The sequence below is a fragment of the Phyllostomus discolor genome, chromosome 3, assembly GCF_004126475.2.
Source record: "Phyllostomus discolor isolate MPI-MPIP mPhyDis1 chromosome 3, mPhyDis1.pri.v3, whole genome shotgun sequence".
NCBI classification, from domain to species: Eukaryota; Metazoa; Chordata; class Mammalia; order Chiroptera; family Phyllostomidae; genus Phyllostomus; species Phyllostomus discolor.
The window spans coordinates 173,345,740-173,372,735 of record NC_040905.2 but is presented as its reverse complement, the minus strand read 5'-3'; the positions used below and the strand labels follow the sequence as shown (position 1 = coordinate 173,372,735).

At 33.9% G+C, this 26,996-nt stretch overlaps 1 protein-coding gene and 1 pseudogene across 1 annotated transcript in view; both read right to left on the bottom strand.

Annotated features, from left to right (window-relative positions):
• The window catches only part of VPS13A (vacuolar protein sorting 13 homolog A), a 217,331-nt gene that overhangs the window by 100,006 nt on the left and 90,329 nt on the right, over positions 1-26,996 (bottom strand). The window contains exons 27-37 of the mRNA XM_036021769.1: positions 23,916-23,995; positions 22,831-22,890; positions 22,459-22,612; positions 21,111-21,227; positions 20,929-21,032; positions 18,756-18,923; positions 16,820-17,121; positions 7,511-7,658; positions 1,897-2,044; positions 796-923; positions 240-409 (exon numbers count right to left, since the gene is read on the bottom strand). Coding sequence (XP_035877662.1) covers positions 240-409; positions 796-923; positions 1,897-2,044; positions 7,511-7,658; positions 16,820-17,121; positions 18,756-18,923; positions 20,929-21,032; positions 21,111-21,227; positions 22,459-22,612; positions 22,831-22,890; positions 23,916-23,995 — 1,579 coding nt within the window. The remainder of the gene's footprint in view (positions 1-239; positions 410-795; positions 924-1,896; positions 2,045-7,510; positions 7,659-16,819; positions 17,122-18,755; positions 18,924-20,928; positions 21,033-21,110; positions 21,228-22,458; positions 22,613-22,830; positions 22,891-23,915; positions 23,996-26,996) is intronic.
• On the bottom strand, positions 2,065-6,969 carry LOC118499303 (annotated as a pseudogene).

Sequence of the window (26,996 nt, the reverse complement as noted above, 5' to 3'; positions counted from 1 at the left end):
TTTTTTAAAACCAAAATAATGCCACTGATTATTTCTATTTAATCAATCTATCAACTGTCCAGCAAGAAGAGCACACAACTGAACCAAGACATTTTAAATGTTGACTGATAACCATGACTCATGAATTAAAGCTTTGAAGATGTTAAGGATCTACCCAGAAAATGAACATGAAACTTTGGGAATGAGTTTTGTAAAATATATCAATCATTTCCCAAATAAAAACTCAAAAACACCATTACCTAGGAGTTGCCTTCTTGACATGAGGCCTTTTATCATCTAAAATACAGTTTTTTAATGAAAAGGCAGAAAATGTTGAGTCATCTGTATACATTTTTAAAGTGCTTATTATATTCTCCAACTTAAATTCAGCGAGTTTCAGCGCAGGATCACGAACATCTGTAAAGGAAGTCTGTGGAAGAAAAAACCAATACAATTTTACACAAAACATTTTAAAATATATTTTTAAAACATATTTTAAAAATATGAAACATTTTTTAAAATATGAACTACCACATTCTCTATCTCCAAAAAACTCACTAATGAAAGACCAAAAAATATACTGACTTTAATTTAAAAATTTATTTTTCACATCACTGGTTATAAAAAAGACAACTCATTTTATAAGGAAAGTGGTTAAAATTATTTTATTATTAAAATGAACAGATCAATAATATTCTCTCACAGAAATAGATACTCTAAAATATACATGAAATATTAATAACTGTTATCTTAATAAACACTTGCTATATCATTTTCATCAAATGAAAATATATTTCTTTTTTTCCCTCAACTTACCTGTTCAGGACCTGGGCTGTACAGTACCATGGTGAGATAATCAGTTCTGAAACTCACGTTCAGTGTTGTCTTCACTTGAGAGGCACGGGAATGCACTTCTACCACAGCAGCTGTCACTACAGTCGTTCCTTGAAAAAATTATTAGATAAAATAAAACTCAGGAAAGACAGAACTCATTAAAACAGACTGGAAACAGATTTAACAGAATTATTAATTAAATGGGTATAGAAGAGAGTTATAGCAGTAATAAAAACAGCCACATGATATTAATTGTTGGAATTGGGTAATGGGCACATACATGTTATAAATGTAGGGTTGTTTGTGTATTAGGATTCTCCTTGACTGAAAAAAAACTGTGTAAAAATCTCAGGGCTTTGTGAGAGTAAATTTTATGAGCTAGTAGGTTGCACTTTAAGATAAGTAGGTTTGGGGGTCTCCCAAAATGCCAGAATGAGAGCTTTGTTCTTGTGAAGCAAAATCACCCCAACAGCCCTAATTGACCCAATTCTCTGTCACCAATGCACTGGTGTTAATTTTAACCATAACAGTGGTTTCATTAACGTAACACCAATGCACTGGTGTTAAACCTAGAACCCAGTCAGGTTCCACATAGCATATTATAGCCAATATTCGATGCACAGCCTTTCTGAGTTATGATTCCCTCTCTTTTCTTCCTTTCACCCATCCTCCAAAAATTTGCAGAAATCCATAATTTATTAATGTTCATCCTCTTTTGTCCCCTTTAATTATCTGATACTCCTAATATCAATAAAAATACCCCATCTGGGTTAGATGCTGTACTAGGAATGAAGGAGAAGAAGAGGTAAGGGGAAAAAACTGGGAGAAAAAAAGAATCTATAAGGAAGCTGGGATAACAAGAATAAATGCTAACAAATTTAGTCATAATAAGACTAAGAATTTTGAATCAAAAGAAAAAATCAACAGAACAACTAATCATAAACAATTTAGAGATACTTGAATGGGATTAGATAATACAAAAAGATTTATAAATATTATTTTATTCAAAACTAGAAATAGAGAATAGAAGGAAAGAACAGTGGGAGGTGTAGGGGAAGAAACAATTCAAGGTCGAGAACATACCTCCTGAATGATGTGATGTGTTATTTACTCCACTAGTACCACTGTTCTGATCTTTCATTCCAGCCGGTGAGACATTATCACCTTCATACCATATGTTACCATTTAATGTTTTAAAAATAGTTGTTATATCTTCTTGACTAAGAATAAACTGTTAAATAAATAATATTTGCTTATTTCAATATTACTACTTCACATATTAAAAAAACTCCCACACAATAAAAATAATTCTTTCACTTCAGTCCTCTACAAAACCATTTTTACATGAGATATTTCTACTAACTGAATACTTAGTTTTAAATAAACTTGTGAGATCTTCAGCACCTTGTGAAACAGAACTGAATATGATGTTGATACCAATGAAACTATGAATGGTGAACTATTCTTGTTATGACTGTACTAATTAATTAGTAATTTTAAAACTTAAAATTAAATGTTTAAGCATTCATTTAGCTACACTTTTTTGGTTAGTAAGCAGCTACATTTGTAAATTAGGGTAAAGAAAATAATACATGTATATGATGAGGATCAGTTCATGTATTTAACGAATTCCTTTATTTAAACCTCACAAGTCCTAGATATAAAGAGTAGATAGTCCTGATTCTACAAGAAGCTGAGGCTTAAATGGTTTAGTATCATGCTTTAATCCACTTAACAAATTTAATAACTAAAAACCCCATGTGTTGGGAATTTAACCTGAAATCACCACCATAGGCTCTGTCCTGAAACATGTGATGGTTAATTTTATGTCAATTTGGGTGGGTCACAGTATCTAGATATTCCTAGATGTTTTATACACATATACAAACACACTGCAGACCATCTACAAAATGCCTAGCTGCCTTCTGCAGCAGACCTACTAGAATGACCCACTTAGTAGTCAGCAGCTCTTGTAGCCCATCTTGGCAGACCATATATTTGACCCCTCTTGGACCTCAATCTCAGTGTCAGGAAAAGGCTAAATCAAATCTCCAAGAAGTCAGTGTTATGCATCCAGGCTACGTGTACACACAAACCCATACATCATATTTGTTTTATTTATCTAGAAAATTCTAATTTAAAAGCCATTATGGAAAAAATTAAAGATAAAAAGACCTATGAGTTTTAAATTAATATATTTAATTACCTCAAAGGGATAGTTTTAATTTCACAAAATTAACAATTTGGTTTTCATTAGGCTTCCTCTGGCTGTACTGCAAAGGTGACACAGGCATATCTTATAGATATTGTGGGTTTGATTCCAGACAACCACAATAAAGTGACTCACACAATTTTTTTTGTTTCCCAGTACATACAAAAATTATGCTTACACTACACTGTAGTCTCTTAAATGTGAAACAGTATTATGTCTAAAATAAAACAATGTGCATACATTTATTAAAAAATAGTCTATTGCTAAAAAGTGCTATCATCTGAGCCTTCAGTGGGTCATTATTTTTTTGCTGTTAGAGGGTCTTGCCTTGATGTTGATGGCTGCTGACTGATCGGGTTGTGGCTGCTGAGGTTTAGGGGAGCTGTGGAAATCTCTTAATATAAGATAACAATACAAAGGATTGTAAGAACTTACTACAAACAACTATATGACAAGAAATTTGAAAACCTGGGTGAAATAAACAAATTTCTAGAAACATATAATCTTCCAAAACTGAATCAAAAAGAGGAAGAAAGCCTGAACAGACCAGTGACAACTAGTGAAACTGAAGCAGAAATCAAAAAACTCCCAACACAAAAAAGCCCTGAACCAGATGGTTTCACAGGAGAATTTTACAAAACATTTAAGGAAGAGCTAACCCCTATCCTTTCCAAACTATTCCAAAAAATCCAAGAAGAGGGAAGACTCCCAAACTCTTTTTATGAGGCCAGTAAGGTAACAGTGACATTTGCCATATTGATTAACTTTTTTTCATGAACAATTTCTTTATGTCATGCAATGCTGTTTGATAGCATTTTATCCACAGAACTTCTTTCAGAATTGGAGTCAACTTTCTCAAAACCTGCCACTACTTTATTAATTAAGTTTATGCAAAATTCTATAATAAATCCTCTGTGGTCATTCCAATAACTTTACAGCATCTTCACTGGGAATAGCTTCCAATTCAAGAAACCAATTTCTTTGCTCATTCATAAGAAGCAACTCCTTTTATCATGAGATGGCAGAAATTCTACCATATCTTCAGGTTCTACTTCTAAATCTAGTTCTCTAGCTACTTCTATCACATCTGTAGTTATTTCCTCCACTGAAGTCCTGAACCCCTGAAAGTCATCCATGAGGGTTGGCATCAACTTCTTCCAAACTTCTGTTTATGGTGGTGATATCTGACCTCTTCCCACAAATCATGGATATCCTTAATGGCACACAGGATGGTAAATCCTTTCCAGGAGGTTTTCAATTTACTCTGCCCCGATCCATCAGAGGAATCACTACTTATGGGAGCTATAGCCTAACAAAATGTATTTTTTCAATAATAAGACTTAAAAGTCAAAATTACTCCTTGATCCACAGGCTGCAGAATGGATATTGTATTAGCAGGCATTAAAATAACATTAATCTTGTTGTACTGTTCTATCATAGCCCTTGGGTGACCACCCACATTGTCAATGAGCCGTTAACATTTTGAAAGGAATCTTTTCTTTTTTCTGAGCAGTAGGTCCCAACAGTGGGCTTAAAATATTCATTAAATCATGTCGTAAACAGACATTCTGCCATCAGGTTCTGTTGTCCCATTTACAGAGCATAGGCAGAGGAGATCTAGCATAATTCATAAAGGCCATAGGATTTCAGAATGATACATAAGCACTGGCTTCAACTTAAAGTAACCAGTTGTATTATCCCCTAACAAATGAGTAAGCCTGTCCTTTGAAGCTTTAATGCCAGGCATTGACTTCTCCTCTTTAGTTATGAAAGCCCTACATGGCATCTTCTTTCAATACAAAACCATTTCCTCAACATGGAAAATCTGTTCTTTAGTGTGACCACCTTCATTAATTATCTTAGCTAGATCATCTGGATAACTTGCTGCTGCTCTTACATCAGTATTTGCTGCTTGACCTTGTACTTTTATGGTATGGACAGCTTCTTTCCTTAACTTCAGGAACCAACCTCTGCTAGCTTCAACTTTTCTTCTGCAGCCTTCTCACCTATCTCAGCCTTCAGAGAATTGAAGAGAGTTAGGGTCTTGCTCTGGATTGGACTTCAGCTTAACAGAATGTTATGCCTGGTTTAATCTTCTATTCAGACCATTAAAACTTTCTCCATATCTGCAATAAGGCTGTTTCACTTTGTGATCATTTGTGTGTTCCTTGGAGCACACTTTTAATTTCCTTGAAGAACTATTCCTTTACATTCACAACTTGGCTGTTTGTTGCAAGGGGTCTAGCTTTCAGTCCATCTTGGCTTTTGACATGCCTTTCTCACTAAGCTTAATCATTTCTAAATTTTGACTGAAACTGAGAGAGGTGGAACTTTTCCTTTTACTTGAACACTTAGAGGCTACTGTAGGGTTACTAATTAGACTAATTTTAATATTGTTGTGTTTCAGGGAATAGGAAGACCCAAAGAGAGGAGAAAACAATGGAACCAGCTATACCAGGGGCCAGTTGGTAGAGGAGTTAAAACACATACATTAATCTATGAAGTATGCCTTCTTATATCGGTGTGGTTCATGGTGCCCCCAAAACAATTACAATAGTAACATCAAAGATCATTGACCACAGGTCACCATGATGAACATAATAATAATGGACAAATTTGAAATATTGTAAGAATCACTAAAATGTGACATACAAAGTGAGCAAACATTGCTGGGAAAATGTTACAAACAGATTAGCTGCTTAAAACAGGTTTCCCATTCAATTTGTAAAAAAAATGCAATATATGTGAAGTGCAAAAAAACAAGATATGCCTCTATACTAATCTAGTTTTTTAAGATCAAGTTCATGTGTACTTTATTCATGTAACTTATGTTGTTTTACTTATGTACACCTACTACTTAGTTTTTTTTAAAATTATTTATTCATGACATTTATTTTGTGATTATTGTGCAGCTGGCATTCAAAAACAGTATGTTTATACAGATTTATAAACAGATCAAATATTACAACTTCTAAGCCAATGAATTTCAATGAGTACATGTATATTGAATGCCTGACAAATCTTGATATTAATCATCACTCTTCAATCTTGTCAAGAGCTGGAAGCTGGAAAAACGGTAACGATCCGAGGCTGTTGCTCGGTGGCGCCTACATGTCAGGACAGGATGTGTGTGCTATCACTGAACATCTGCCAAGTCAGCAACCACAAGCTGCAGTACTCGGTTTGGATGCATCAGACTAGTTGACTCCAGTTTCTCTCTGATGCAGAGCATAATGCCCAGGAAGGGTCAAATATGTGGACCAAGGAGTGGGCTACAAATGCTAACTATTCAGGTGACATGAGAGTGAGGGAAGACCCAATTTCATCTGCCCTGAAGGGTAGTTAGGCATTTGCATATCATCTGAACATTCTGCATGGATTCTCCCAGGGGGACAGTGAAGAAAAACGGTGTTCTGCCACCACCACATAAACCTGCCTAATGACTGTGCCTAATGGGAGGAGGATTTTCTCAGCAGGCTACTTATGTTTTCTAAGTTTCTATCTTTTGTCTTACCAATATAAAGAGACTTCAATTATTTATTGTAAGAGGGTACTTTCTATCTATAAGTTAATAAGTACATATAATTTTATACACTAAGAATTTAAAATTCCCTTTCCATTGAAATGTTTTAAATTCTAAATACCCTTTTAACTTAAAAATCTTGAGACTTTTAAAACAACTGTTTTCTCTTTTTTAATACATTTTTAACAGGAAACAAAACTGGGGATGGGGCTAGAAAGAGAAACCGTCATACACAACATAAGTTGCTGTCACTTCAGCAAAGCATGTGATATAGTTTTGGCCGTCCATCAGGTCAAGAGGGAAAAGTATAAACTTGTGGATAGTTACTTTAGGTATCTGTGAAGCAGTATCAACCAACAGGAAGGTAAAGTTATGCCTAAGGCCCTGACCCATTTGCAATTTTCACCTTCAACTTCTCCATTCTTCTAGAACCTTCTCTACATTATTTCATATATTCCCATGGCTGATAATTTCCAAATTACTATTCCTAGCCTAGACCTCTCCACTAAGTTCTATATTAATATATCCAACTGATTACTTATGGCACCCTGTCTAATATTTGTTTCTTTCAGGGAATTTGCCACAATTTGAAACTATTTTAATAATGTATCTATTTACTTTTTTACTATCTATCACACCTCTAGCTAGGGGTTGGTGGTGGTATTTAAAATCACCACCAACCCCTGCATCAGACTGGTAAGTCCACAAAGCCACAGAAAATGTCATAGCTCCTTTGCCACTGTATCACCAATATCTGGCATAGGGCCTAACACAGTAGACACTCAAATATTTGTTGAATGAATGAACAGAGAATATTTGATGAATTCTAGGTTAATATAGCTACTATTTCAATTCTGACAAAGGTGATTAATAAATATGTAACTTCTATACCCAAAATGTCTTATGTTCCCAAGCAATATTTTTTAACCAAAAGAGGAATCAATAAGTATCCAAAAAATTACCTCCATGGGCTTTAGTTGAGCATTTACATTAAAACAAGGAACTTCCTGGTACCATTCCCAGGATAAATTTCGCTCAACAATCACCTCAAGATTTAATGGCAGCAGTAGATCCAACACTTCCTGATATGTATCATTAATAAATTGAGACCTATAAGGAGAAATAAAATTCTTTTAAATAGTTTCATATATATTCAGATAGTAACAGTAAATTTATCATTGTTAGATACTAATAGAGAAATCATTTGTTTTTTTGTGTGTAGAAGGACAAAAAATAAAGTCCATTAGGCTTTCCATATCAAATGAAACTGTTCCCAGCCAGCGCACTAGGAACCGAGGTACTTTCCCTTAGCTGAAGGTTCTATGAAGTTTTAAACAGAAATCTGCAATTTGGTACACAGTGCCAAACATATACAAGTTATGTTTGTTTTCTAATTCTTCATTGTAATAAATACTTGAATCATTATCTTTAAATATGTTTAGTAAGTTTCTTCCTCTGGACAAATGCAGAGTCATTAATTCTATGTCAAAAGATAAATTATTCTGGAAAACTTTTCCTTATCAGTACTACCCACTACTTGAGGCAAGATGCCTTTCCTGTGTGCTCACACAAATAACTCAAAATTTCCCTGTCATTCTATTTCATGAACTGTATCTTAAGTAGTTTATACTTTTATTTGTAATTTCAATTAGAATGAAAGCCTCATGAGGGCAGGGCCGGTTTATCTTATTCTTTGTTTTATTGCCAAGTTGGCTCAAATGATTGCAATATATCATGTACTAGACAATTATTTGCCAAGTTTCATTAAAAAAACTGGATCATATGTAAACTGCAACACAGGAGAGCTTCATCTCCCTGTACCCCAATTAAGAAATATTAATTATTAAATTTCTCATAATTAAGGGTAAACTATTTTACTGGATTAATTTTCATTCCTCTGTTATTAATGAGATTAAACATTTCTATTAGGTTGCTTATTTGTAATCGTTGCTCCTTTAAAGAACCTAGTCAGGTTCTTACGAATATAAGATATTTTTCAAAATATCTTGTTCTTACTAGTTTAAAATATTTAAAGATTTTATCCTTTGATAAAGATGCTAATCACCCCATATTCTATTTCCTTCTAATTTTGTTTTGATAATAATACTCAGAAATTTATATTCTTGTAGTCAAACCAATCGATATTTTCCCCTTCCTTATCCCTTTTCTTCTTTCGTCAATGCTTAAATTAGGATTGTATTCTACCCTATTACTGATACTTACATGTTATCTGCCTTTAATTTTTTTGCTTTATTTTTTGTATTTAATCTTTATTGTATTCTTTTCCATTATAGTCCCCTTACACTCTCTTCCCCCCATTGATCACCACACCGTTGTCCATGTCCATGACCCCTTTTTCCTTTTTGTTTAATCCCTCCACCCCCTAACCTCCCCTAAGCCTTTAGCTTTTTAAATAGTATTATTGAGAAAATTCAGATCCGTATAACTCACCCACTTTTAATCATTTATGGTTATTACTGGCACTATGCTTGGCACCCATTTTGAACAGCAAAATGGCCAACAAAAAGTCCCCAAATGCAAAAAACAAAGCACGCAAAAAGACACTTGTTTACAATACGAGAGCTGAAATAAGAATGCAGAGTGTCACCTAGTTTGATATCTCAGCCTAAAATGTAGGCTTTGAGGGACCCAAATTTCTCACAGCTCTGCACATGCCCACAAAATGCAATGCATTAATTTGGGGGTTAAAAATAAGTTAGAGCAAGTAAGATAGTTCACAAACACAAAATCTGTGAATAATGAGGATTGACTATATATTTACACATAATGAGGAAGCACACCACAAACATGGTCAATTGTGGAGCTTCCTATTCTTCACTATTTGAATTATTTAGCTTTAATGACACATTTTAGTAGTAGTTGATATAATTTAATATATTTTAGCAATATCTCTAGTATTGTTGATTCTCCCATGGCCCATCAAAATTTCTTTCTAAAATAACATTAATAGATTCTGTTCCCTTTTTATATTTCCAGACATTTAACAATTTTAAAAAGGTTTTAAAAATAAAGTGTGCTGTGATTTTATTTAGATTGGATTAAGTATATAAATTAATTTATAAGAAACTGATATGACATTGAGGGTGAGGAGGGATTAGTCAAATATGTATGAATGACTCATGGACATGGACAACGGAAAGGAGACTGTGGGAAAGAGGAGTGGACTGGGTACAGGGGGTGCAAAAGGGAAAAACTGGGACAACTGTAATAGAATAAACAATAAAAAAAGAAGCCTACTAGAAAAACATTCTCTCTACATTTCTTCTTAGCCATTAGTTAAGTTTTACAACCTGCCTTACATAAGTATTATAAATATATTTTTAATTTTTTTATTACAATTCAGTTCTGCAACAAAATGATTATAATACAAGTAGTAGCAAATCTGAAGTATTTATTTTTCTTTATGTGCTTTCTATGAAGCTATAACTAAACTGAATTTTTGGACTTCCAGTCAAGATGGCAACATAGGTAAACACAGCTTGCCTCCTCCCACAACATCAAAATTACAATTAAATTTTATTACAACCATCATTCAGAACCATCAGAAACTGAGCTGAATGTAAGTCCTACAACTACAGAATCAAAGAAGAAACCACATTAACACTGGCAGGAGAGGCAGAGGTGCAGAAGTGGCTGGTCCCACGCCCCCATGTGGCAGATAAAAAGCAGGAGAGAGATCTCAGGAATGAAGGGTTGCAGCCCCATACCAGGCCCCCCAGCCCAAGGTTCCAGTGCAAGGAAGATAAGCTTCTATAACTCTGGGTATAAAAAACCAGTGGGGACTGAGGCTGTGCAAGGCAGAAACTGCTTCAGTCTCAGGCAGCTGTTCTTAAAGGGCCCATGCAGAGACTTATTTGGACTCATCCCCTCTGAGCTCCAGCACCAGGGTAGCAGATTGAAAGGCATTAGAGACATGCAGGGAGGAAATGAATTGTCCAGCATCTAGGCAAAAGCTTGGGATCAGCTTTCTCCTACACAGAAGTGCTGAAGAGGCCACTGTTCCTTTTCTGAGCCCTCCACCCACAGAGCCAGCAGGTGGCTGCCTTGTCAGAGTTTCCACTAACCTGGCTCACACTGTTAGACCCACCCTGGTGATTTCTTGAGGCCCTGCCATACCCAAATTTTAGGCTAACCAAACTGTTTCCAGTGACTTTTCCATATAAAAGGCTTGTCTTGGTCCATGCTTCAGATTTTCTTAAATTATCTCAAACAAGCAGCATCAGGCTTCAGTAGGCCAGTACCTCTTGCTAAGTTGCCCCAGGCCCAGCACTAGCAATAGCTGGCCTTGGTGCACAGTTTGGCCTCACCTGGGCACCTCTAAGCCAAACACAATTCGCAGCCATCTGCAAATCATTTGTAGCTTATGCTGTGTGACTCCTGACAGAACACAGGCAGTAGCTCCATGTGATCTAGGACATGCCAGAAGCAATCATGGCTCAAGTACAAGAGAGTGTGTACACAGCCCACACGTGGGTGAACGTTGAGAACCCAGCCTGGGTAATAGGGGAGGCTGTGCTTCCTCATATTCAAAGTGATAAAAATCAAGGACCTACAAGCAAGATTCCTCTACTCAGCAGAGCTACCATTTAGAATCCAAGGACAGATAAAGAGTTTCTCAGACAATAAGAAGTTAAATGAGTTCATTACCACCAAACTAGTATTATATGAAATGTTAAAGGGTCTTCTTTAAGAATAAGGACATCAGCCCTAGCTGGTATGGCTCAGTAGATTGAGTGCTGGCCTGTGAACCAAAGGGTCACTGGTTCGATTCCCAATCAAGGCACATGCCTGGGTTGCAGACCAGGTCCCCAGTTGGGTGTGTGTGACAGGCAACCACCCAGTGATATTACTCTCCCTGTCTTTCTCCTTCCCCTGCCCTCCCTCTAAAAATAAGTAAATAAAATATTTTAAAAATGTAAAATAAAATGTAGAAAAAAGATCAAAACTATGAATAAAATAGCAATAAATACATATCTGTTAACTGAATCTAAAAAACAAAATAAACAAGCAGAATAGAAAAAGAAAGCAAGATATAGAACAGTTTGATGGTTGCTAAATGGGAGGGGAGTTAGAGGTGGGCAAGAAAGGTGAAGGAATTAAGAAGTTCAAATAGGTAGTTACAAAAAAGTCATGGGAACGTAAAGTACAGCATAGAGAATACAGTAGCCAAAGAACATACAGGTATTACCCATAGATGTGAACATTGCTTGAGGGAATGGGGGAGGGCTGAGTGGAGAGGGCAAAGGAGGGGGAAATGGGACACCTGTAATAGCATAAACAATAAAATAAAATAAAAATAAAATAAATTTTCAAGTATCAATAAGTATTCAATTATTTCAGGGAAAACTGATTAGTATTCTATAATACTAATTCTATTTATAAAAATTCATGTGAAGGAAATGAATTATCCTTAAGAAATAAATAGAAAATCATAAGTACTGATAAAGATATCAAGCATCATTATAGAGTTATTTATAACAAAAAATGGAATCAAATTTCTAACAATAGGCAAATAGATTTTTAAAAACACTATATGAATAGTGTATTTAAAGATACACTATATATTAATGTATTTAGAAAATATTATGCATTCAAAAACCATAAAAAATATAGCATATTGTTAAGGGAAAAAATTAGAATCTAAAATGCACAAAGTAATACTTATTTAACTTAAATAAATGTCCATATATAATTAACTAGAAGAAACATAACAAGTTATTAATAGTAGCTGTCTTTTGAATGGTCATATTGTCAGCAATCTTTAATGTTCATCTTAATACCATTTTATGTGCTTCAGTAAAAAAATTAATCTTCTTTGGACATAGAATTATTATATAGTGTTCTATATATACTTAGTGGAATCTTAAAAACAATCTATTTGTAATATAGGCTCACAACTAAATTACATCTACCATTTCCTAAAATCTAGCAATATGTGATTAAATACAGGTATATAAATACTCCATTTTAATAAATTTAGACTTTTATGTAGTTTACACTCCAAGTTAATGAGCCATCTAAAGCTGAAAATCATTACTCTCTATCAATGGGCTACTATTAAAGTAGAAGTCTCTCACCTAATATTACCTGTAATTTCTGAAATCTCTAGTCTTAGCTGAACAAATCATTCTATGTTTTCCAATGTCTTCACTAAACATATCAAGTTCTTATTTTAATGAAACCTAACTTTCTATAGCATGCTATTAAATAGAGGCAGACTTTTCTCCAACACCTATCTCACTTGGGGTTAAGAGATAGAAAAGAAATGCTTGCATTTTGCAACAGCATGGATGGACTTGGAGAAAATTATGATAAGTGAATTAAGCCAATCAATGAAAGAAAAATACCACATGATCTCACTTATATGTGGACTCTAATGAACACAATAAACTAATGAACAAAATGGTGACAAATTTAGATACATAAAACAGACTGATAGCTGCTGGAAAGGAGGTGGGGAGGTGGCATGAAAGATGGGGAAGGGATTCACCAAAAAACATTTATGCACAACCAATGGACATGGCACTGTGGGAACTGGTTTGGGCAAAGGAAAGGGTGGGGCTGGGTAGAGGTGGAGAAAAGGGAGAGAAACCTGGAGCAACTGTAACAGCATAAACAATAAAAATAAAGTAAAACAAAGAAATGCAAAAATATCATTTTCTTAATTTGCAACTGTGACCCTGAAATCTCACCCTATTCCTTGAAGAATATCATCCATGTTAACCGGTCTATTCTTGCTATAATCTATCAATGATGCCACAACCTATCAATAATTAATCAGTACTATTTTTATATATTTTATTGATTATGTTATTACAGTTGTCCCATTTTCCCCTTCTTCACTCCCCTCCACTCTGCACATCCCCTCCCACCCACATTCCCCCCCTTTAGTTCATGTCCATGGGTCATACATATAAGTTCTTTGGCTTCTACATTTCCTATACTATTCTTAACCTCCCCCTGTCTAGTTTCTATCTACCACCTGTGCTACTTATTCTCTGTACCTTTTCCTCCTCTCTCCTCCTCCCACTCCCCTGTTGCTAACCCACCATGTGATCTCCAATTCTGTGGTTCTGTTCCTGTTCTGGTTGTTTGCTTTTGTTTTTGCTTTAGGTGTGGTTATTAATGATTGTGAGTTTGCTGTCATTTTACTGTACATATTTTTTATCTTCTTTTTCTTAGATAAATCCCTTTAACATTTCATAATAAGGGCTTGGTGATGATAAACTCCTTTAACTTGACCTTCTCTGAGAAGCACTTTATCTGCCCTTCCATTCTAAATGAAAGCGCTGCTGGATAGAGTAATCTTGGATGTAGGTCCTTGCCTTTCATGACTTGGAATACTTCTTTCCAGCCCCTTCTTGCCTGTAAGGTCTCTTTTGAGAAATCAGTTGAGTCTGATGGGAACTCCTTTGTAGGTTACTGTCTTCTTTTCTTTTGCTGCTTTTAAGATTCTCTCCTTCCTTTTAATCTTGGCTAATGTAATTATGGTGTGCCTTGGTGTGTTCCTCCTTGGGTCCAACTTCATTGGGACTGTGTGAGCTTCCTGGACTTCCTGGAATTCTCTTTCTTTTGCCAGACTGGGAAAGTTCTCCTCCATTATTTGTTCAAATAAGTTTTTGATTTCTTGCTCTTCCTCTTCTCCTTCTGGTACTCCTATGATTCTGATGTTGGAATGCTTAAAGATGTCCTGGAGGTTCCTAAGCTTCTCATTTTTTTTGAATTCTTATTTCTTCATTCTCTTCTGGTTGGATATTTCTTTCTTCCTTCTGGTCCACACCGTTGATCTGAGTCCCAGTTTCCTTTCTGTCACTGTTGGACCCCTGTACATTTTCCTTTATTTCACTCAGCATAGGCTTCATTTTTTCATCTAATTTGTGACCACATTCAACCAATTCTGTGAGCATCCTGATTACCAGTATTATTTTGTTTTGTTTTTTTTGATTACCAGTGTTTTGAACTGTGCATATGATAGGTTGGCTATCTCTTCGTTGCTTAGTTGTTTTTTTTCTGGAGCTTTGATCTGTTCTTTCATTTGGGCCATTTTTTTTTTGTCTTGATGCACCTGTTAGTAGTGAGGGGCAAAGCCTTAGGTGTTCACCAGGGCAGGGCAACCCATGTTGCTTCGTTGAGATGCTGTATGTGGGGAAGGGGTCTGAGATGGAACAATGGTGCTTGCTACACTCTCTGCTGGCTTTGTCACTTCCCCTGCTACTCACAAGCAAATTGGGCCCTTATGCTGCTGATTCCCGTGTGGGTGGGCTTGTGCATTCTAACACCCTGTGGGTCTCTTCAATGATGTCTCCTGTGAGGATGGGAGTCTCTCCCACTGCCACCTAAACCCCCAGAGGTATTTTGGTGTTTTGACGCTTTATTCCCTGCGCTGGAGCGCTGGGTTGCGTGGTCTGTCCTGCTCTCCAACTGTTCCCCCCAGTTTATCTGCACACGAATGTGGGACTGCCTGCTCCACAATCCAGGCTGGGTCCTCAAGCCACTGCCTTGCTGGAGTCCTCTCCACACGCTGTCTCAGCCCCTCCTACTGGTCTGGATGAATGTTTCTTCTTTAACTCCTTGGTTGTCAGACTTCTATACAGTTCGATTTTCTGTCAGTTCTGGTTGATTTTTGTTTTTAAATCATTGTTGTCCTTCTTTTGGTTGTGCGAGGAGGCACAGTATATCTACCTATGCCTCCATCTTGGCTGGAAGTCTTATCAGTACTATTTTTTGAGATCTCCAGTTTATAAAACCTTTTCTACATTCTTTTACTCTATCAGTACCATCTTGTCTTTAATTTCTTCCCTCTCCATTATCCAGTAACATGACTCAAAACTTAAAATCCTGACCCACTAACTTCAGTCACACCTGCTTGTTAAAATTCTGTCTTGCCTGAATCCAACTGACTGTTGGACTCCAAATACCAAATATCAAGATTGCATAAAAATTATACACTATTAATTCAGGGATACTAACATCAGCAGAACCCTCAGCACTGCCTCAATATTCCTGGTTTCCCTTGTATATCTCTATCTACTCCTTTTTAGTCTCTTTTGAGGATTCTTTTTTTTTCCCAATTCCTTAAGTACTGGTATTGCTAAGTATCCTGTGCTAATTGTCTCAGTTTACAAACTCGCTATATGATATTATTCCAATGGTTTCAATAACTAGCTAAATATTACTAAAAACTCCCAAATCTAGATATCACAACACTCTCCTAATATCCAGACATATATGTTAAACTTCTCTCCAAATCTCTTTCTAGATAGCTCCATAATAAAAGTCATGCAACCACTTCCAAGTTACTATGCCCATTACAGAACACGTTACTATCTCCTCTTTACTGTTTCCCCCCTGCAATTCTCAATTTTATCTCAGTGAACTGCACTATTACCAAATACTGAATGTTACATGCCCACAACGTGGAATCAACTTTAACCTCTCTCCTTTAACCCTGATATCCACCCAACTCAATAGGTACTATTAATTCTACTTTTTAAATTTTTCATAATTGGTTAGTTCCCTACTTCCTTTACCCTAGACTGTACCATATATCATTCTTATTGTTAATTACCAAACCATTCTTCCAACTTCCAGTTGTCTCCTTTTGACCTATTTTCTACAACCCTTCCAAAATCTATATGTGATCTTGATTTTATGTACTAGTTCATTAAATTCATTAAATTTTATCTCCCTCAACAACCCAATGAGGTAGGTATTATTTATTCATCCTTTTTAAAGGTAGCTCAGTATTATACTTCATGTTCCTAGCACAGTTACTGGGACATATGAGGTGCTTAATAAATACTCAAAATATTCAACTGATGAAAATTTCTCCTTTCATCCAAGATAGAATAACATGAATTGGATTTCTCCTCCTGACTCGAGCAATACCCACCAACAGACCCCCGCCAAAATTGAGGTGAATAAATGTTTTATATTAGGAATTTCTCCAATTCTCCCATAACCTTATAATTGATAAATATCTACAGATAAGCATAAATATTCTTCCTCAGATAATTTTACAGTGTTCTTAATTATCTAAGAACTAATTTTCAAATACTTTCTTAAGTTTTTAAAAACTAGAAGACTCACTGGTTTCACCAAAAAATACTTGGGGGACAGAGCATTACAAAATTGAGTATAGTTATAATAAAATAAAATCTTGTAAACAGAAAACTTAGGATACTAAAGCCTTTAATGCAAGAAGTTAGAAAAAAATGCATTCTATGCAAATATACTTACAGAATGCTTACCTATATAGTCGCATTTCACTCAGTTTTATTGTAATCAGATCCATAATGGGTGGAGGGTTGCTCTGGCTCTTTATCACATGAAATGTATTGGTCATTGTAATTAGTCCAAAATCAGCAACAAAAACATTTTCAGAAACAGGGGACTGTGGGATGAACACAACTGGGGCTTTGATGTTAACATCTAATGCCAATCTAGAACTTCTTTGTGCCAATTCTTTTACACCAGTAGCAGCCATTCCTGCTGCCTGAACGGTTGCCTCAGCCAAGGCTTCTTTAACTGCTTGAAAATTATCTACAAATGCCTGTAAAAATAAAAAAAGTATATTGCAAGGTTACCATTAGTGAAGAAGCTTATTAAATGTATATAGAGGTTTATAATTTTACCTCCATAAGAAAATATTCTTCTTGGTACAACAAAGCATTATTTATTCAAAGTCTGGTTGCCTATAATAAGCATTAATTTTCTGTAATAAAAACTGAGAAATAAAAATATGCAAAGTTACAGTAAAACAATAAAAATCTAGTACCTGGAACAAAGTAACATGTGGATATTGTAATATTTCACTGATAATCTAGTTCCTTCATTATCTTACTTTCTCTAATTGTCAAGCAATTATATTGTACAACCTCAATGGACTGAGAGGCTATTCATGTTTATAAGAAAATAATAATAAATGTTTCCTTAAGAACGCTAAACTTTCCTAATTTCTGAATTCTGGAAAAAATACTTCAATGACCTAAAATATACCTAGAATTATACTTAATTTTCATATTTAGAAAAAAAATTCAAGTAATTTTTTAGCATAAGGAAGTATTGCACAGGTTCAGTGACATAATGCTTTTGAATTCTAAAAAGAAATTAGAAAAAATTATACAAATTTCTTGCCTACAACCTGGAGTCAACTTTAACCTCTCTCCTTTAACCCTGACATCCACCCAACTCAAAAATTCTACTTTTTAAGTTTTTCATAATTGGTTAGTTCCCTGCTACCTGACTTCCTTTACCCTAGACTCTGCCACATATCATCTTATCATGAATTACCAAACCATTCTTCCAACTTCCAGTTGTCTCCTTTTAAGCTATTTTGTTCATCTTTTTGGTGTAAAAAAATTTGTATATGAAAAATTACATGACAATTTTAATTAAAATGATTTTTAAAAGCAATTAATATTTACTTAGAATCAAGCAATCATCTACTTTATATACCAAAACCAGGAGCATTTTAAAAGAATGAATAGTGAAAGCAAAGAAACATGTATGACACTCATAGGAAAAACTATCACATGGCAGATTGGGAAAGCCACAGGGAAAAAAACACTATGCTCAAAATCTTAGGATGTATCATATAGATATTAAATCTAAAGCCTTTAAAGCCCCAGTGACAGAATTACAATGTTATAGAAAATATAATTTTTAAATAATAACTTCATAGAAAAAACAAACTTCAATTATATATTTAGCATCTGTAATCAGAGTTGGAACTCAGGTAAAACAAAAATGTAAATCAATGTTATATAAATAAAACGTCAATTCTTTTTTTAATTTTTATTTTAATTGTTTTCAAGTACAGTTTTTTCCCTTTTATCCCCATCCCACTCCACCCCACAACCCTCCCCACTTCTCTCCCATTTCCACCCCTCCCTGTTATTGTTCATGTGTCCTTTATACTTCTTATATGAATATATAACATATGTGACATAATGTACACATATTTAATGTTAATATATGAAACACATATTTAATTAACTTGATATTCCCATGTGAAAATAATGCTATGTAAATAAAGTATTATACATTTCAGTCATAACAAATGGTACCTAAACAATTATGAAAAATCAGGGGAAAAAGCAAGAAATTATTGTTCTTCATCTGTGTTTGATGCACAACCCATTTCCAATGACCAGGAAGAATAAAAAGAATGATTAACATACTTACCAATATAGAATATAAAAATTTTGTGACAAAGACTACTTCAATGCAACCAACGGTTAAATTAACTTGAATGTCAACCACACTCATATCTGTGTATGCAGAACCAGCAGTTGCATCCACGTAAGAAATCATTTTGAAGCTAAAAACTTCTTTTCCAGTGATATAAACAGCCTTAATGAGAGAAAATTCAAATGTCACAATCTTTTAAATGATTTGTCTTAAAATCTTGCAAGTATTCAAGGCAAGTACAAATAAGGCAACAATTCTAACTCCTTTATTGGAACCATATTGCTGGTTTTCAAATTGGTGGTGGCAGCTCCCCTTGTATGTAACAAAATCAATTTAATAGGTCTGGCCCAACATTTTTGTAAATGGGTAGAACAAAAGAAAAGTTATCAGAATATACATTTTCATTTAGTGTGTTTACTTATGTACTAAGAATTGGCATACAAATATATTTCTGGTCACTATCAAAACTTTGAAAAACTATGTACCTCTCCAATTTAATGAAATGTGCTTCTGTTGATCTGAAGTACATGAATAGATTCTCCACATTCTTCAAACAAATCTCCTAGCACTATATTTCTGTTCCTTATTAGTTTCTGAAACCATCTCAATTGCAAACCAATAATTACTGTCAGCAGATTAAAACCACAAATTTTGCAATACCAGTTTAAAATGGTGGAGCTAACTTCCAGTCCAGATGGCAGCATAGGTAAATGCAGAATGCACCTACTCCCACAACCACATCAAAATTGCAACTACACTGCAGAACAATCATCATTCAGAACCACCTGAAATCTAGTGAAATGGAAGTTCCTACAACTAAGGATTTAAAGAAGAAGCCACCTAAAGACTAAGGAAGGACAGAGATGCAGATGACCTGGTCCCACAACCACATTTAATGGATAAAAACCAGGAGGGATATTTCAGCTGCAAAAGTTCCCCTAAAGAGGAAGGGCTGCAGCCCCACACCAGGCCCCCTTATGGTTTTACCTCCAGTAACAAAACACCTACATATCTTTCAACCACCAGTCATTTAGTTCAAAGGACTCTCTTAACATTGTAACAGCTACACTAGTAAGCACTGATAAAAATAAATTTATTTATTTAATCTGACTTCACACCCTCTGCTGTTGAAACCTAAAACATTATGCTAAATGAAATAAGCCAGTAAGAGAGAGAAAAATACTGTGAATTCACTCATATGTGGAATCTACTGAACAAACTAAACTGACAGGGAAAATGGGGAAAGACAGATGGAGAGCGGATGACAGCTGGCAGGGGGAGGTTAGGAGGTGGAGAGATTGAGCAAAAAGGAAAAAGGACTCATGGACATGGAGAATAGTGTGGAGGTTGCTGCAGGGGAAGCAGGTATAAGAGAACTAAATGGTGATGGTAAAAAATAAAGAAAATTTTTAAAAAGAAGAAAAATAAAATTTTATTTTTTAAAATATTCCACTCCAAGAAAATGTTTTAAGAACTATTTCTTCTGCACAAACCTGTTTTTGTCACCTCAATTTATACGGTGGAAAAAATTACTTCTTTCCCTCAAAAGTTTAATTTGATTAAATTATTTTTGTGACTTGAAAAAAATGCATTGCAAGGTTCACAGTATTTGGAAATAAAAAAAAGTGAAAAAAGTGAAAAAGGCATTTACTAGTCTCCCATCCTTCTTCAGTCATCACATACTCCTGCAACTACGTTCCCTGGAGTGATTACTTATACTTAGCTCATTTACAAGATATTTAATCCTCATTTTACACATAAAGAAACAGAATCCAGCCCTGGCTGGCGTAGCTCAGTGGATTGAGCATGAGCTGCGAACCAAAGTGTCGCAGGTTCGATTCCCAGTCAGGGTACATGCCTGGGCTGCAGGCCATGACCCCCAGCAACCGCACATTGATGTTTTTCTCTCTCTCTATCTCCCTCCCTTCCCTCTCTAAAAATAAATAAATAAAATCTTAAAAAAAAAAAAAGAAACAGAATCCAGTATTAGATCACACAACTACTAAGGAGCAGAGCTAAAATAAGAACCTAATTGTGACTAACTCCAAAACCAAAAGACATGAATGACACAGCTAAAATCTGACAACTGTCTAATTTAAAGCTATGACTAATCTTAAAGGACAATCAAATTTAAAAATGTATTAATAAACAATAAATAAATTCATACCTTTTTGTATAAAGCTGTTATATCAGAATCCAAAACAATTATATTCCTTAGCTTTGCATTTATTTCAGTTACTGAAGGCCTCATAATTACCTCAGAATCAAGCCCTAAGGGGAAAAAATGATTAAATGCCTTTTCTTTCATGTAATAGTTCTGAATTTATTTTTTTTCTGAAATTTTATTACCTTCAATCTTAATTTCAGAAATGTTACGTTTCTGATCTTGAATAAAGATCTGTAAACATGACAGTTCTGCTAAAATCTGCAGGGTAATAATATCTTCACTCTTGGATCGTTTTGATGCTGTGAAAAAAAATTATATTGTAAAACATAAGGAAAAATTGTAGCTACCTCACTACGCTTACTAAGTAAATAAAATGTAACAACAAATAATGGTATTGGGTTGGCCAAAAAGTCCGCTTTTTTAAAAGACATATTTTTCATTTTCACCAATAACTTTATGTCAGCTACCTCCTGTGTTGTTAAATAATGACTGCTCTCAATTAATGTCTCCTTTTCATCATTATCAACTTCAACTAGTCCACCAGACCATGAAGCACTGTCCAGAGATAAATCTCCAGCATGAAACTTCCCAAACCACTCTCAACATTTTCGATCAGTCACAGCACCTTCTCCACACAGTGCACAAATCTTATTTTTGCACTTCAGTTACATTTTTACCTTTTTAAAGTAACAAAGCATAATATGCTGGAAATGTTTATTTCTTCCATCTTCAATATTAAAATGGCGACCAAAAAACTCACCAATTTTGGTAAGTTTTTTTATATGGACACCGGAATGACAGCTGTCACAATACAATCTAACAAAATTGTTTCAAATTAAGTTAAAGACAACTAACTGCTACTACAGCCATCTTATGGAAAAAAACAAATGAACTTTTTGGCCAACCCATTAATACTAGAGAAAAACCTGATTTGCAATTCAGGTGAAAACAAGTAAAATATTCCCTAATAATTAGGAATTCTAAAAAACAAGTATAATGAAAACAAAAAAAAAACAAAAAAAGAGCAGACAAAAAAATGGTTGCTAGATTGGACTAACATTTGAAACTGAGATATTACTAGAGATAAAATAATAAATCTCTTGAGAGTCAATAATTACTAGATGATATCTATCATTACTGAACTTGCAACTTTTCACAGCTTAAAAAGTACTCTAATTTTAAAAAAAATACACTGATACTATTAAAAGTTTATTAGTTCTATTTTTCTAATCTAAAGTAATGATATTGAATACATGAATTTTAATCTAAATCGAATAATTCTATAGTATAATCATCAACTTAAAAGAATATGATAAATTAAAGACACATTTTCTTCAGCAGTAATCTACTACTACAAGTAATAGTATTTACTATTATTTTTTTAAATTAACCTGGAATATAATGAATCCTTCTAGATTTTAAGCTAGGCAATGAAATTCTGAAGGCAACATTATAAATTGATAAAGCCAAAGTCAAAATGTACTAATCTCCTTGTAAAAAAATTTAAAGTTGAATTTTAAAGAAACATACATATTTTTTTAATGACCCCTCCTTTGTCTTCAGTGTCTGCAACATACACTGAGGCTGATTTTTCCTCCAATTGTGGAAGAATATTATTAAAATAATTCATTGTATTCAGAAGTGCTTCAGTATGCAAATGAATATCCAAAGAGGAAAAATTCACCTAAAAAACAAAGTTGATTTTAGTGATAGGTCAATAAATATTTGTTTACCTCCACTGTATAAGGCACTAGGCTTTGTGTTACAAAGAACCCAATTTATAATATTCCATTTTTATCTTCAGAGATCTTAAGAGTTCTGGTTATAAAATAATTTTTAAAATATCCTATTTACTTAGAAATACAGTATCTAATTAAAAACCAAATAATTACTCACTAATACCTTAATCAGTTGTGCAACATTATTATAGGAACTTTTCAAGTTTGGTACATTATTTTCAGCCTATCCAAAGAGAAAAAAAATCTGTTAGAAAAATCTTTTAAAAAACAGTTAAATATGTAAATACAGTTATATAATAGTCCCAATAAACATGTATAGAAAATGTCCAGTTATTTATACATATAATTACCTAAATGAACAACTGCTTCCACAAAACAAATTTGGCACATAGCAAGTATTCAATAAATTATCAACAGTGGACAATTACATATTGTCAAATATGGAGAAAAGTCAGTCATCAACAACTCTGTAAGGTCCTTCCTAACTCATCCTGTATGTGAAAACAAAATTTATGACAGATTTTCCACCAAGTATCTAAATAATCCATGCTATCTTCATATCTAGAATACTTTTGTAATATTCAAAGTATTTAATGAATAAACAAAAAACCCAAAAGTATCTACCTAAAAGTAAAAATGGTCTTAAAAGTGATAAAATGGTCTTTCAGCATTATTCTTACCACAAAGTAATTATTAAAATAATGTGGCACTTACAAGAAAATAGATAAAACAGTCTTTCAGCATTATTCTTACCATACAGTAATTTTTGTAATTATTAAAATAATGTGGCACTTCCAAGAAAATAGGTCAATGAAAGCATGGAATAAATCATAAGTATATCATAGTATATATAAAAATATAATAAATGATAAAGTGGATATCAAAAATTAATAGGGAAAAGATGACACCAGGAATCACTGACACCAGGAAAATTAGGTAACTTCAGACAATTAACAAGAAATAAAGTGAAAGCTTCATCTCTCATTATAAATCATAATAAATAGGATCAATATTAATGTGTTTCTTTCTGATACCCTGATGGTAGGGAAAAAAACTACAGGTCATTTCTACTTAGAACACAGGCTTCTAATTTTGCTATATGGAATATAGCAAAAAAAAATCTTAAAGTTTTGGAGCTATAGATATCTCAATAGAATCAGAATCAAATTGAATATCACTAAACTTACAAAACTTGGTATTTCAGCTGTACATTTACAGTAGCAAGCAGATACAAATGGAATTACTTACCTTCACATATTCCAGTGTTAACAGGTCTTCCATTGTGTTATCCAGTGTTGTAATCAAATAAACTGGTTTTTTGTTTTTATCTAAAAATAAGTTTAAAAATAATTTTTCACAGTAAAACTAAGTGAAAATAAATGCAAGCAATATTATTAAATATAAAATTGGAAAAGAAGAATCTCCTATACCAGTTCTGGATACAGGAGATTCTTTTTACCCAAGACAGAATCTTTGAATTCTATCGTACCCTGGTCAGGTCCATCATCCTTTATTTTAAACTCTAAAAATGTAATTTCTACTCACAATTCTGTTCCCTTCTCTTATTCTAATGCTAAAACCTCTTACCTTGCCAAACCTAGATAAAATGTAAGGTTAATAAAACAAAGTAGCAATCAATTAAAGCAAAAATGTGAACAACAATTTAAATATATATGTGAAAAAAGAAAAAAAACATAATAGCTAACAGGAACAATGAAAAAACATGAAGATAATTCTAGCCCTGAGCCATAGAAGTAGCTTTAAACAAATGGTCAGACTCCCTGAAAACTTAGTTTTTGAGAAGAAATTAAGTATGTGATGAGAAACAAAGTTTCCTTATATATTAAGGAATCTAATAATATATATAATCTATATAATCTATGAATCTAATTCATAGATTAAAATGAACCCTATTACCATACAATCAGACTTACTAGCTGTATTATGGCTTATGTTCAAAAACTAGAAAAATAAATGAAAAACTGGTGTAGAGGAGTATTTTATATGAAGCCCTTAACATTATCATTACCAAATTAGTTATGAAATTAGCATCTAGATACTGGAAGAAAAGACTAAACCAATTTTACTATCCTTGAGGAAAAGATGCAACATATTTTACAGAACCCTCCAAATTTAAAAGTTTATTTGTACTTTAGCCAGACTTCTACTACAGGTGCTCCACACTTCGACCCTTGAGCAGATCCCCATATTCTTCACATTTATTCATTTACTGAACAACTATTTACTGATATGCTCTGTGTAAGTAACTTCTATTCACTTCTTCCAGAAGCAAAAATATTACAGAAATAGGTGCAATGATAATTGTATATCCTGTATTCTGTGTACAACGTTTTTCTTATCCTTTGCTCTTGGGGAAGGAAATCAAAATAAACACAAAAATTAACAACTGGTATAATGCTTCTGGATTACTGGAAAACACTGTCAAGTTGGTTTGCCTATTTTTCCAATTACCCGAGCAAATGGTTTCTTGATGTAAAAAGCATAATGAACCAAAACTCTGTACCTGGTATGTATGATGGTTTCCTAAGCAAGAGAGGATAACACAATCCACCACATTCAAGTTCTCAAAGGCTACAGAACAAGTGTAGAGTATGGAACTATTGTCAAGGAACATATATAAAGGACACATGCACAAAGCCAAAGGAGGTTAGGATCGAGGGTGAGAGATGAGAATGGCTGAGGTGGGGGGGCATAATGGGGGGAAAAATGGAGTCAACTATACTTGAGCAAAAATTTTAAAAAGTTAAAAAAGAAAAAAATATATACATTGCATCCAATAACTGAGCTTTCAAGCCACAATACTTAGTGTGCTTCCCAAAATACAAATATCATATTTAATAAAGAGTGCAAAACAGGGAAGTTTTCATGATATAAGCTAATTGACATCTTTGCCTGGGAATGCATACCTAGATAAATAGCTTTCTTAAATCCTTGAGATGTATACAAACATATTCAGTACCTTTCTTAATTTCCACAGATGAAGCTAGGCTTCAAATTTTCACTTTTAGTTTAAAATTCTGTAACTCCCTTATTTTTAGTATCTCAATTTACCAGAGGAAAAATTCCTGAGTGAACTGAAAGTGTGTCACAAGACATCTTCAATTTAAAATTTGAATCCCTTATAAACATTAAAGAAGTCAACCATTAAAAATATATCAAATCCTCAGATGACCAAAAGTATTCCTACACACATGTAAACAGAACACTCCTATGTGGTCTCAAAAATAAAGTTAAATGACTACCTTTAATTTCCAAAAAAAAATTTTAAAGCCAATTGTACCAATAACTGCTTTACACGTCAATGGAATAAATCCACTAACTAAAAGACAGAGATTGCCAGAGTGAATCAAAAGAAGACCCAACTATATAGTTTCTATTAAGGAACTGACTATTTTTCCAGTCTGGTCAAGTAATTTTTAAGAATAGTTGGTATACAATATTATGCTACTTATATTAGTTTCAGATGTACAATATAGTGATTTCACAGTTTTATACACTATAATGTGATCACTAATTATATTAATCATCTGTCACCATGCAAACTTATCACAATATTTTTTACTATATTTCATCTTTTTCATCTAACTTCTCTATACATTTCCCCATCTGGCAAACATCCCTTTGGTCTCCGTTTCTATTTATGTTTTTGTTTTGTTTATTCATTTGTTTTAGTTTTTTTAGATTCCAATTATAAATGAAACCATACAATGTTTGTCTTTCTCTGTCTGACATATTTCACTTAGCCTAACACCCTCTAGGTGCATCCATGTTGTCTCAAATAGCAAGATTTCATTTTTTATTCTTGCATTATATCCCACTGTGTATATATATTATTTATATCATATCTTCTTTATCTATTCATTTATCAATGGACACCTAACTTGTTTCCTTACCTTGGCTGTTGTAAATAATGATGCATGAGGGTGAGATATCTTTTCAAACTAGTGTTTTCATTTTCTTTAGATAAATACTAAAAAAATGGAATCGCTACATCATATGGTGATGCTCTTTTTGAATTTCTGAGAAAGCTTTAATATTCTTTTCCACAGTGGTGCCATCAATTTAAATCCCCACCAAGAGTGTATTAAGGCTCCTTCCTTTCCTCCACATCCTGACCAATATTATCTTTTTGATAAAAAGAGACATTGTAACAGGTGTTAGGTAGTATCTTACTGTGGTTTTGATTTCCATTTTGCTGAGTATAGTGATGTTGAGCATCCTGTACCTGTGGGTATCTTTGGAAAAGTGTCTATTCAGATTCTCTGTTCTTTTATAAACTGTATTGTTTTTTGCTATTGAGTTGTATGA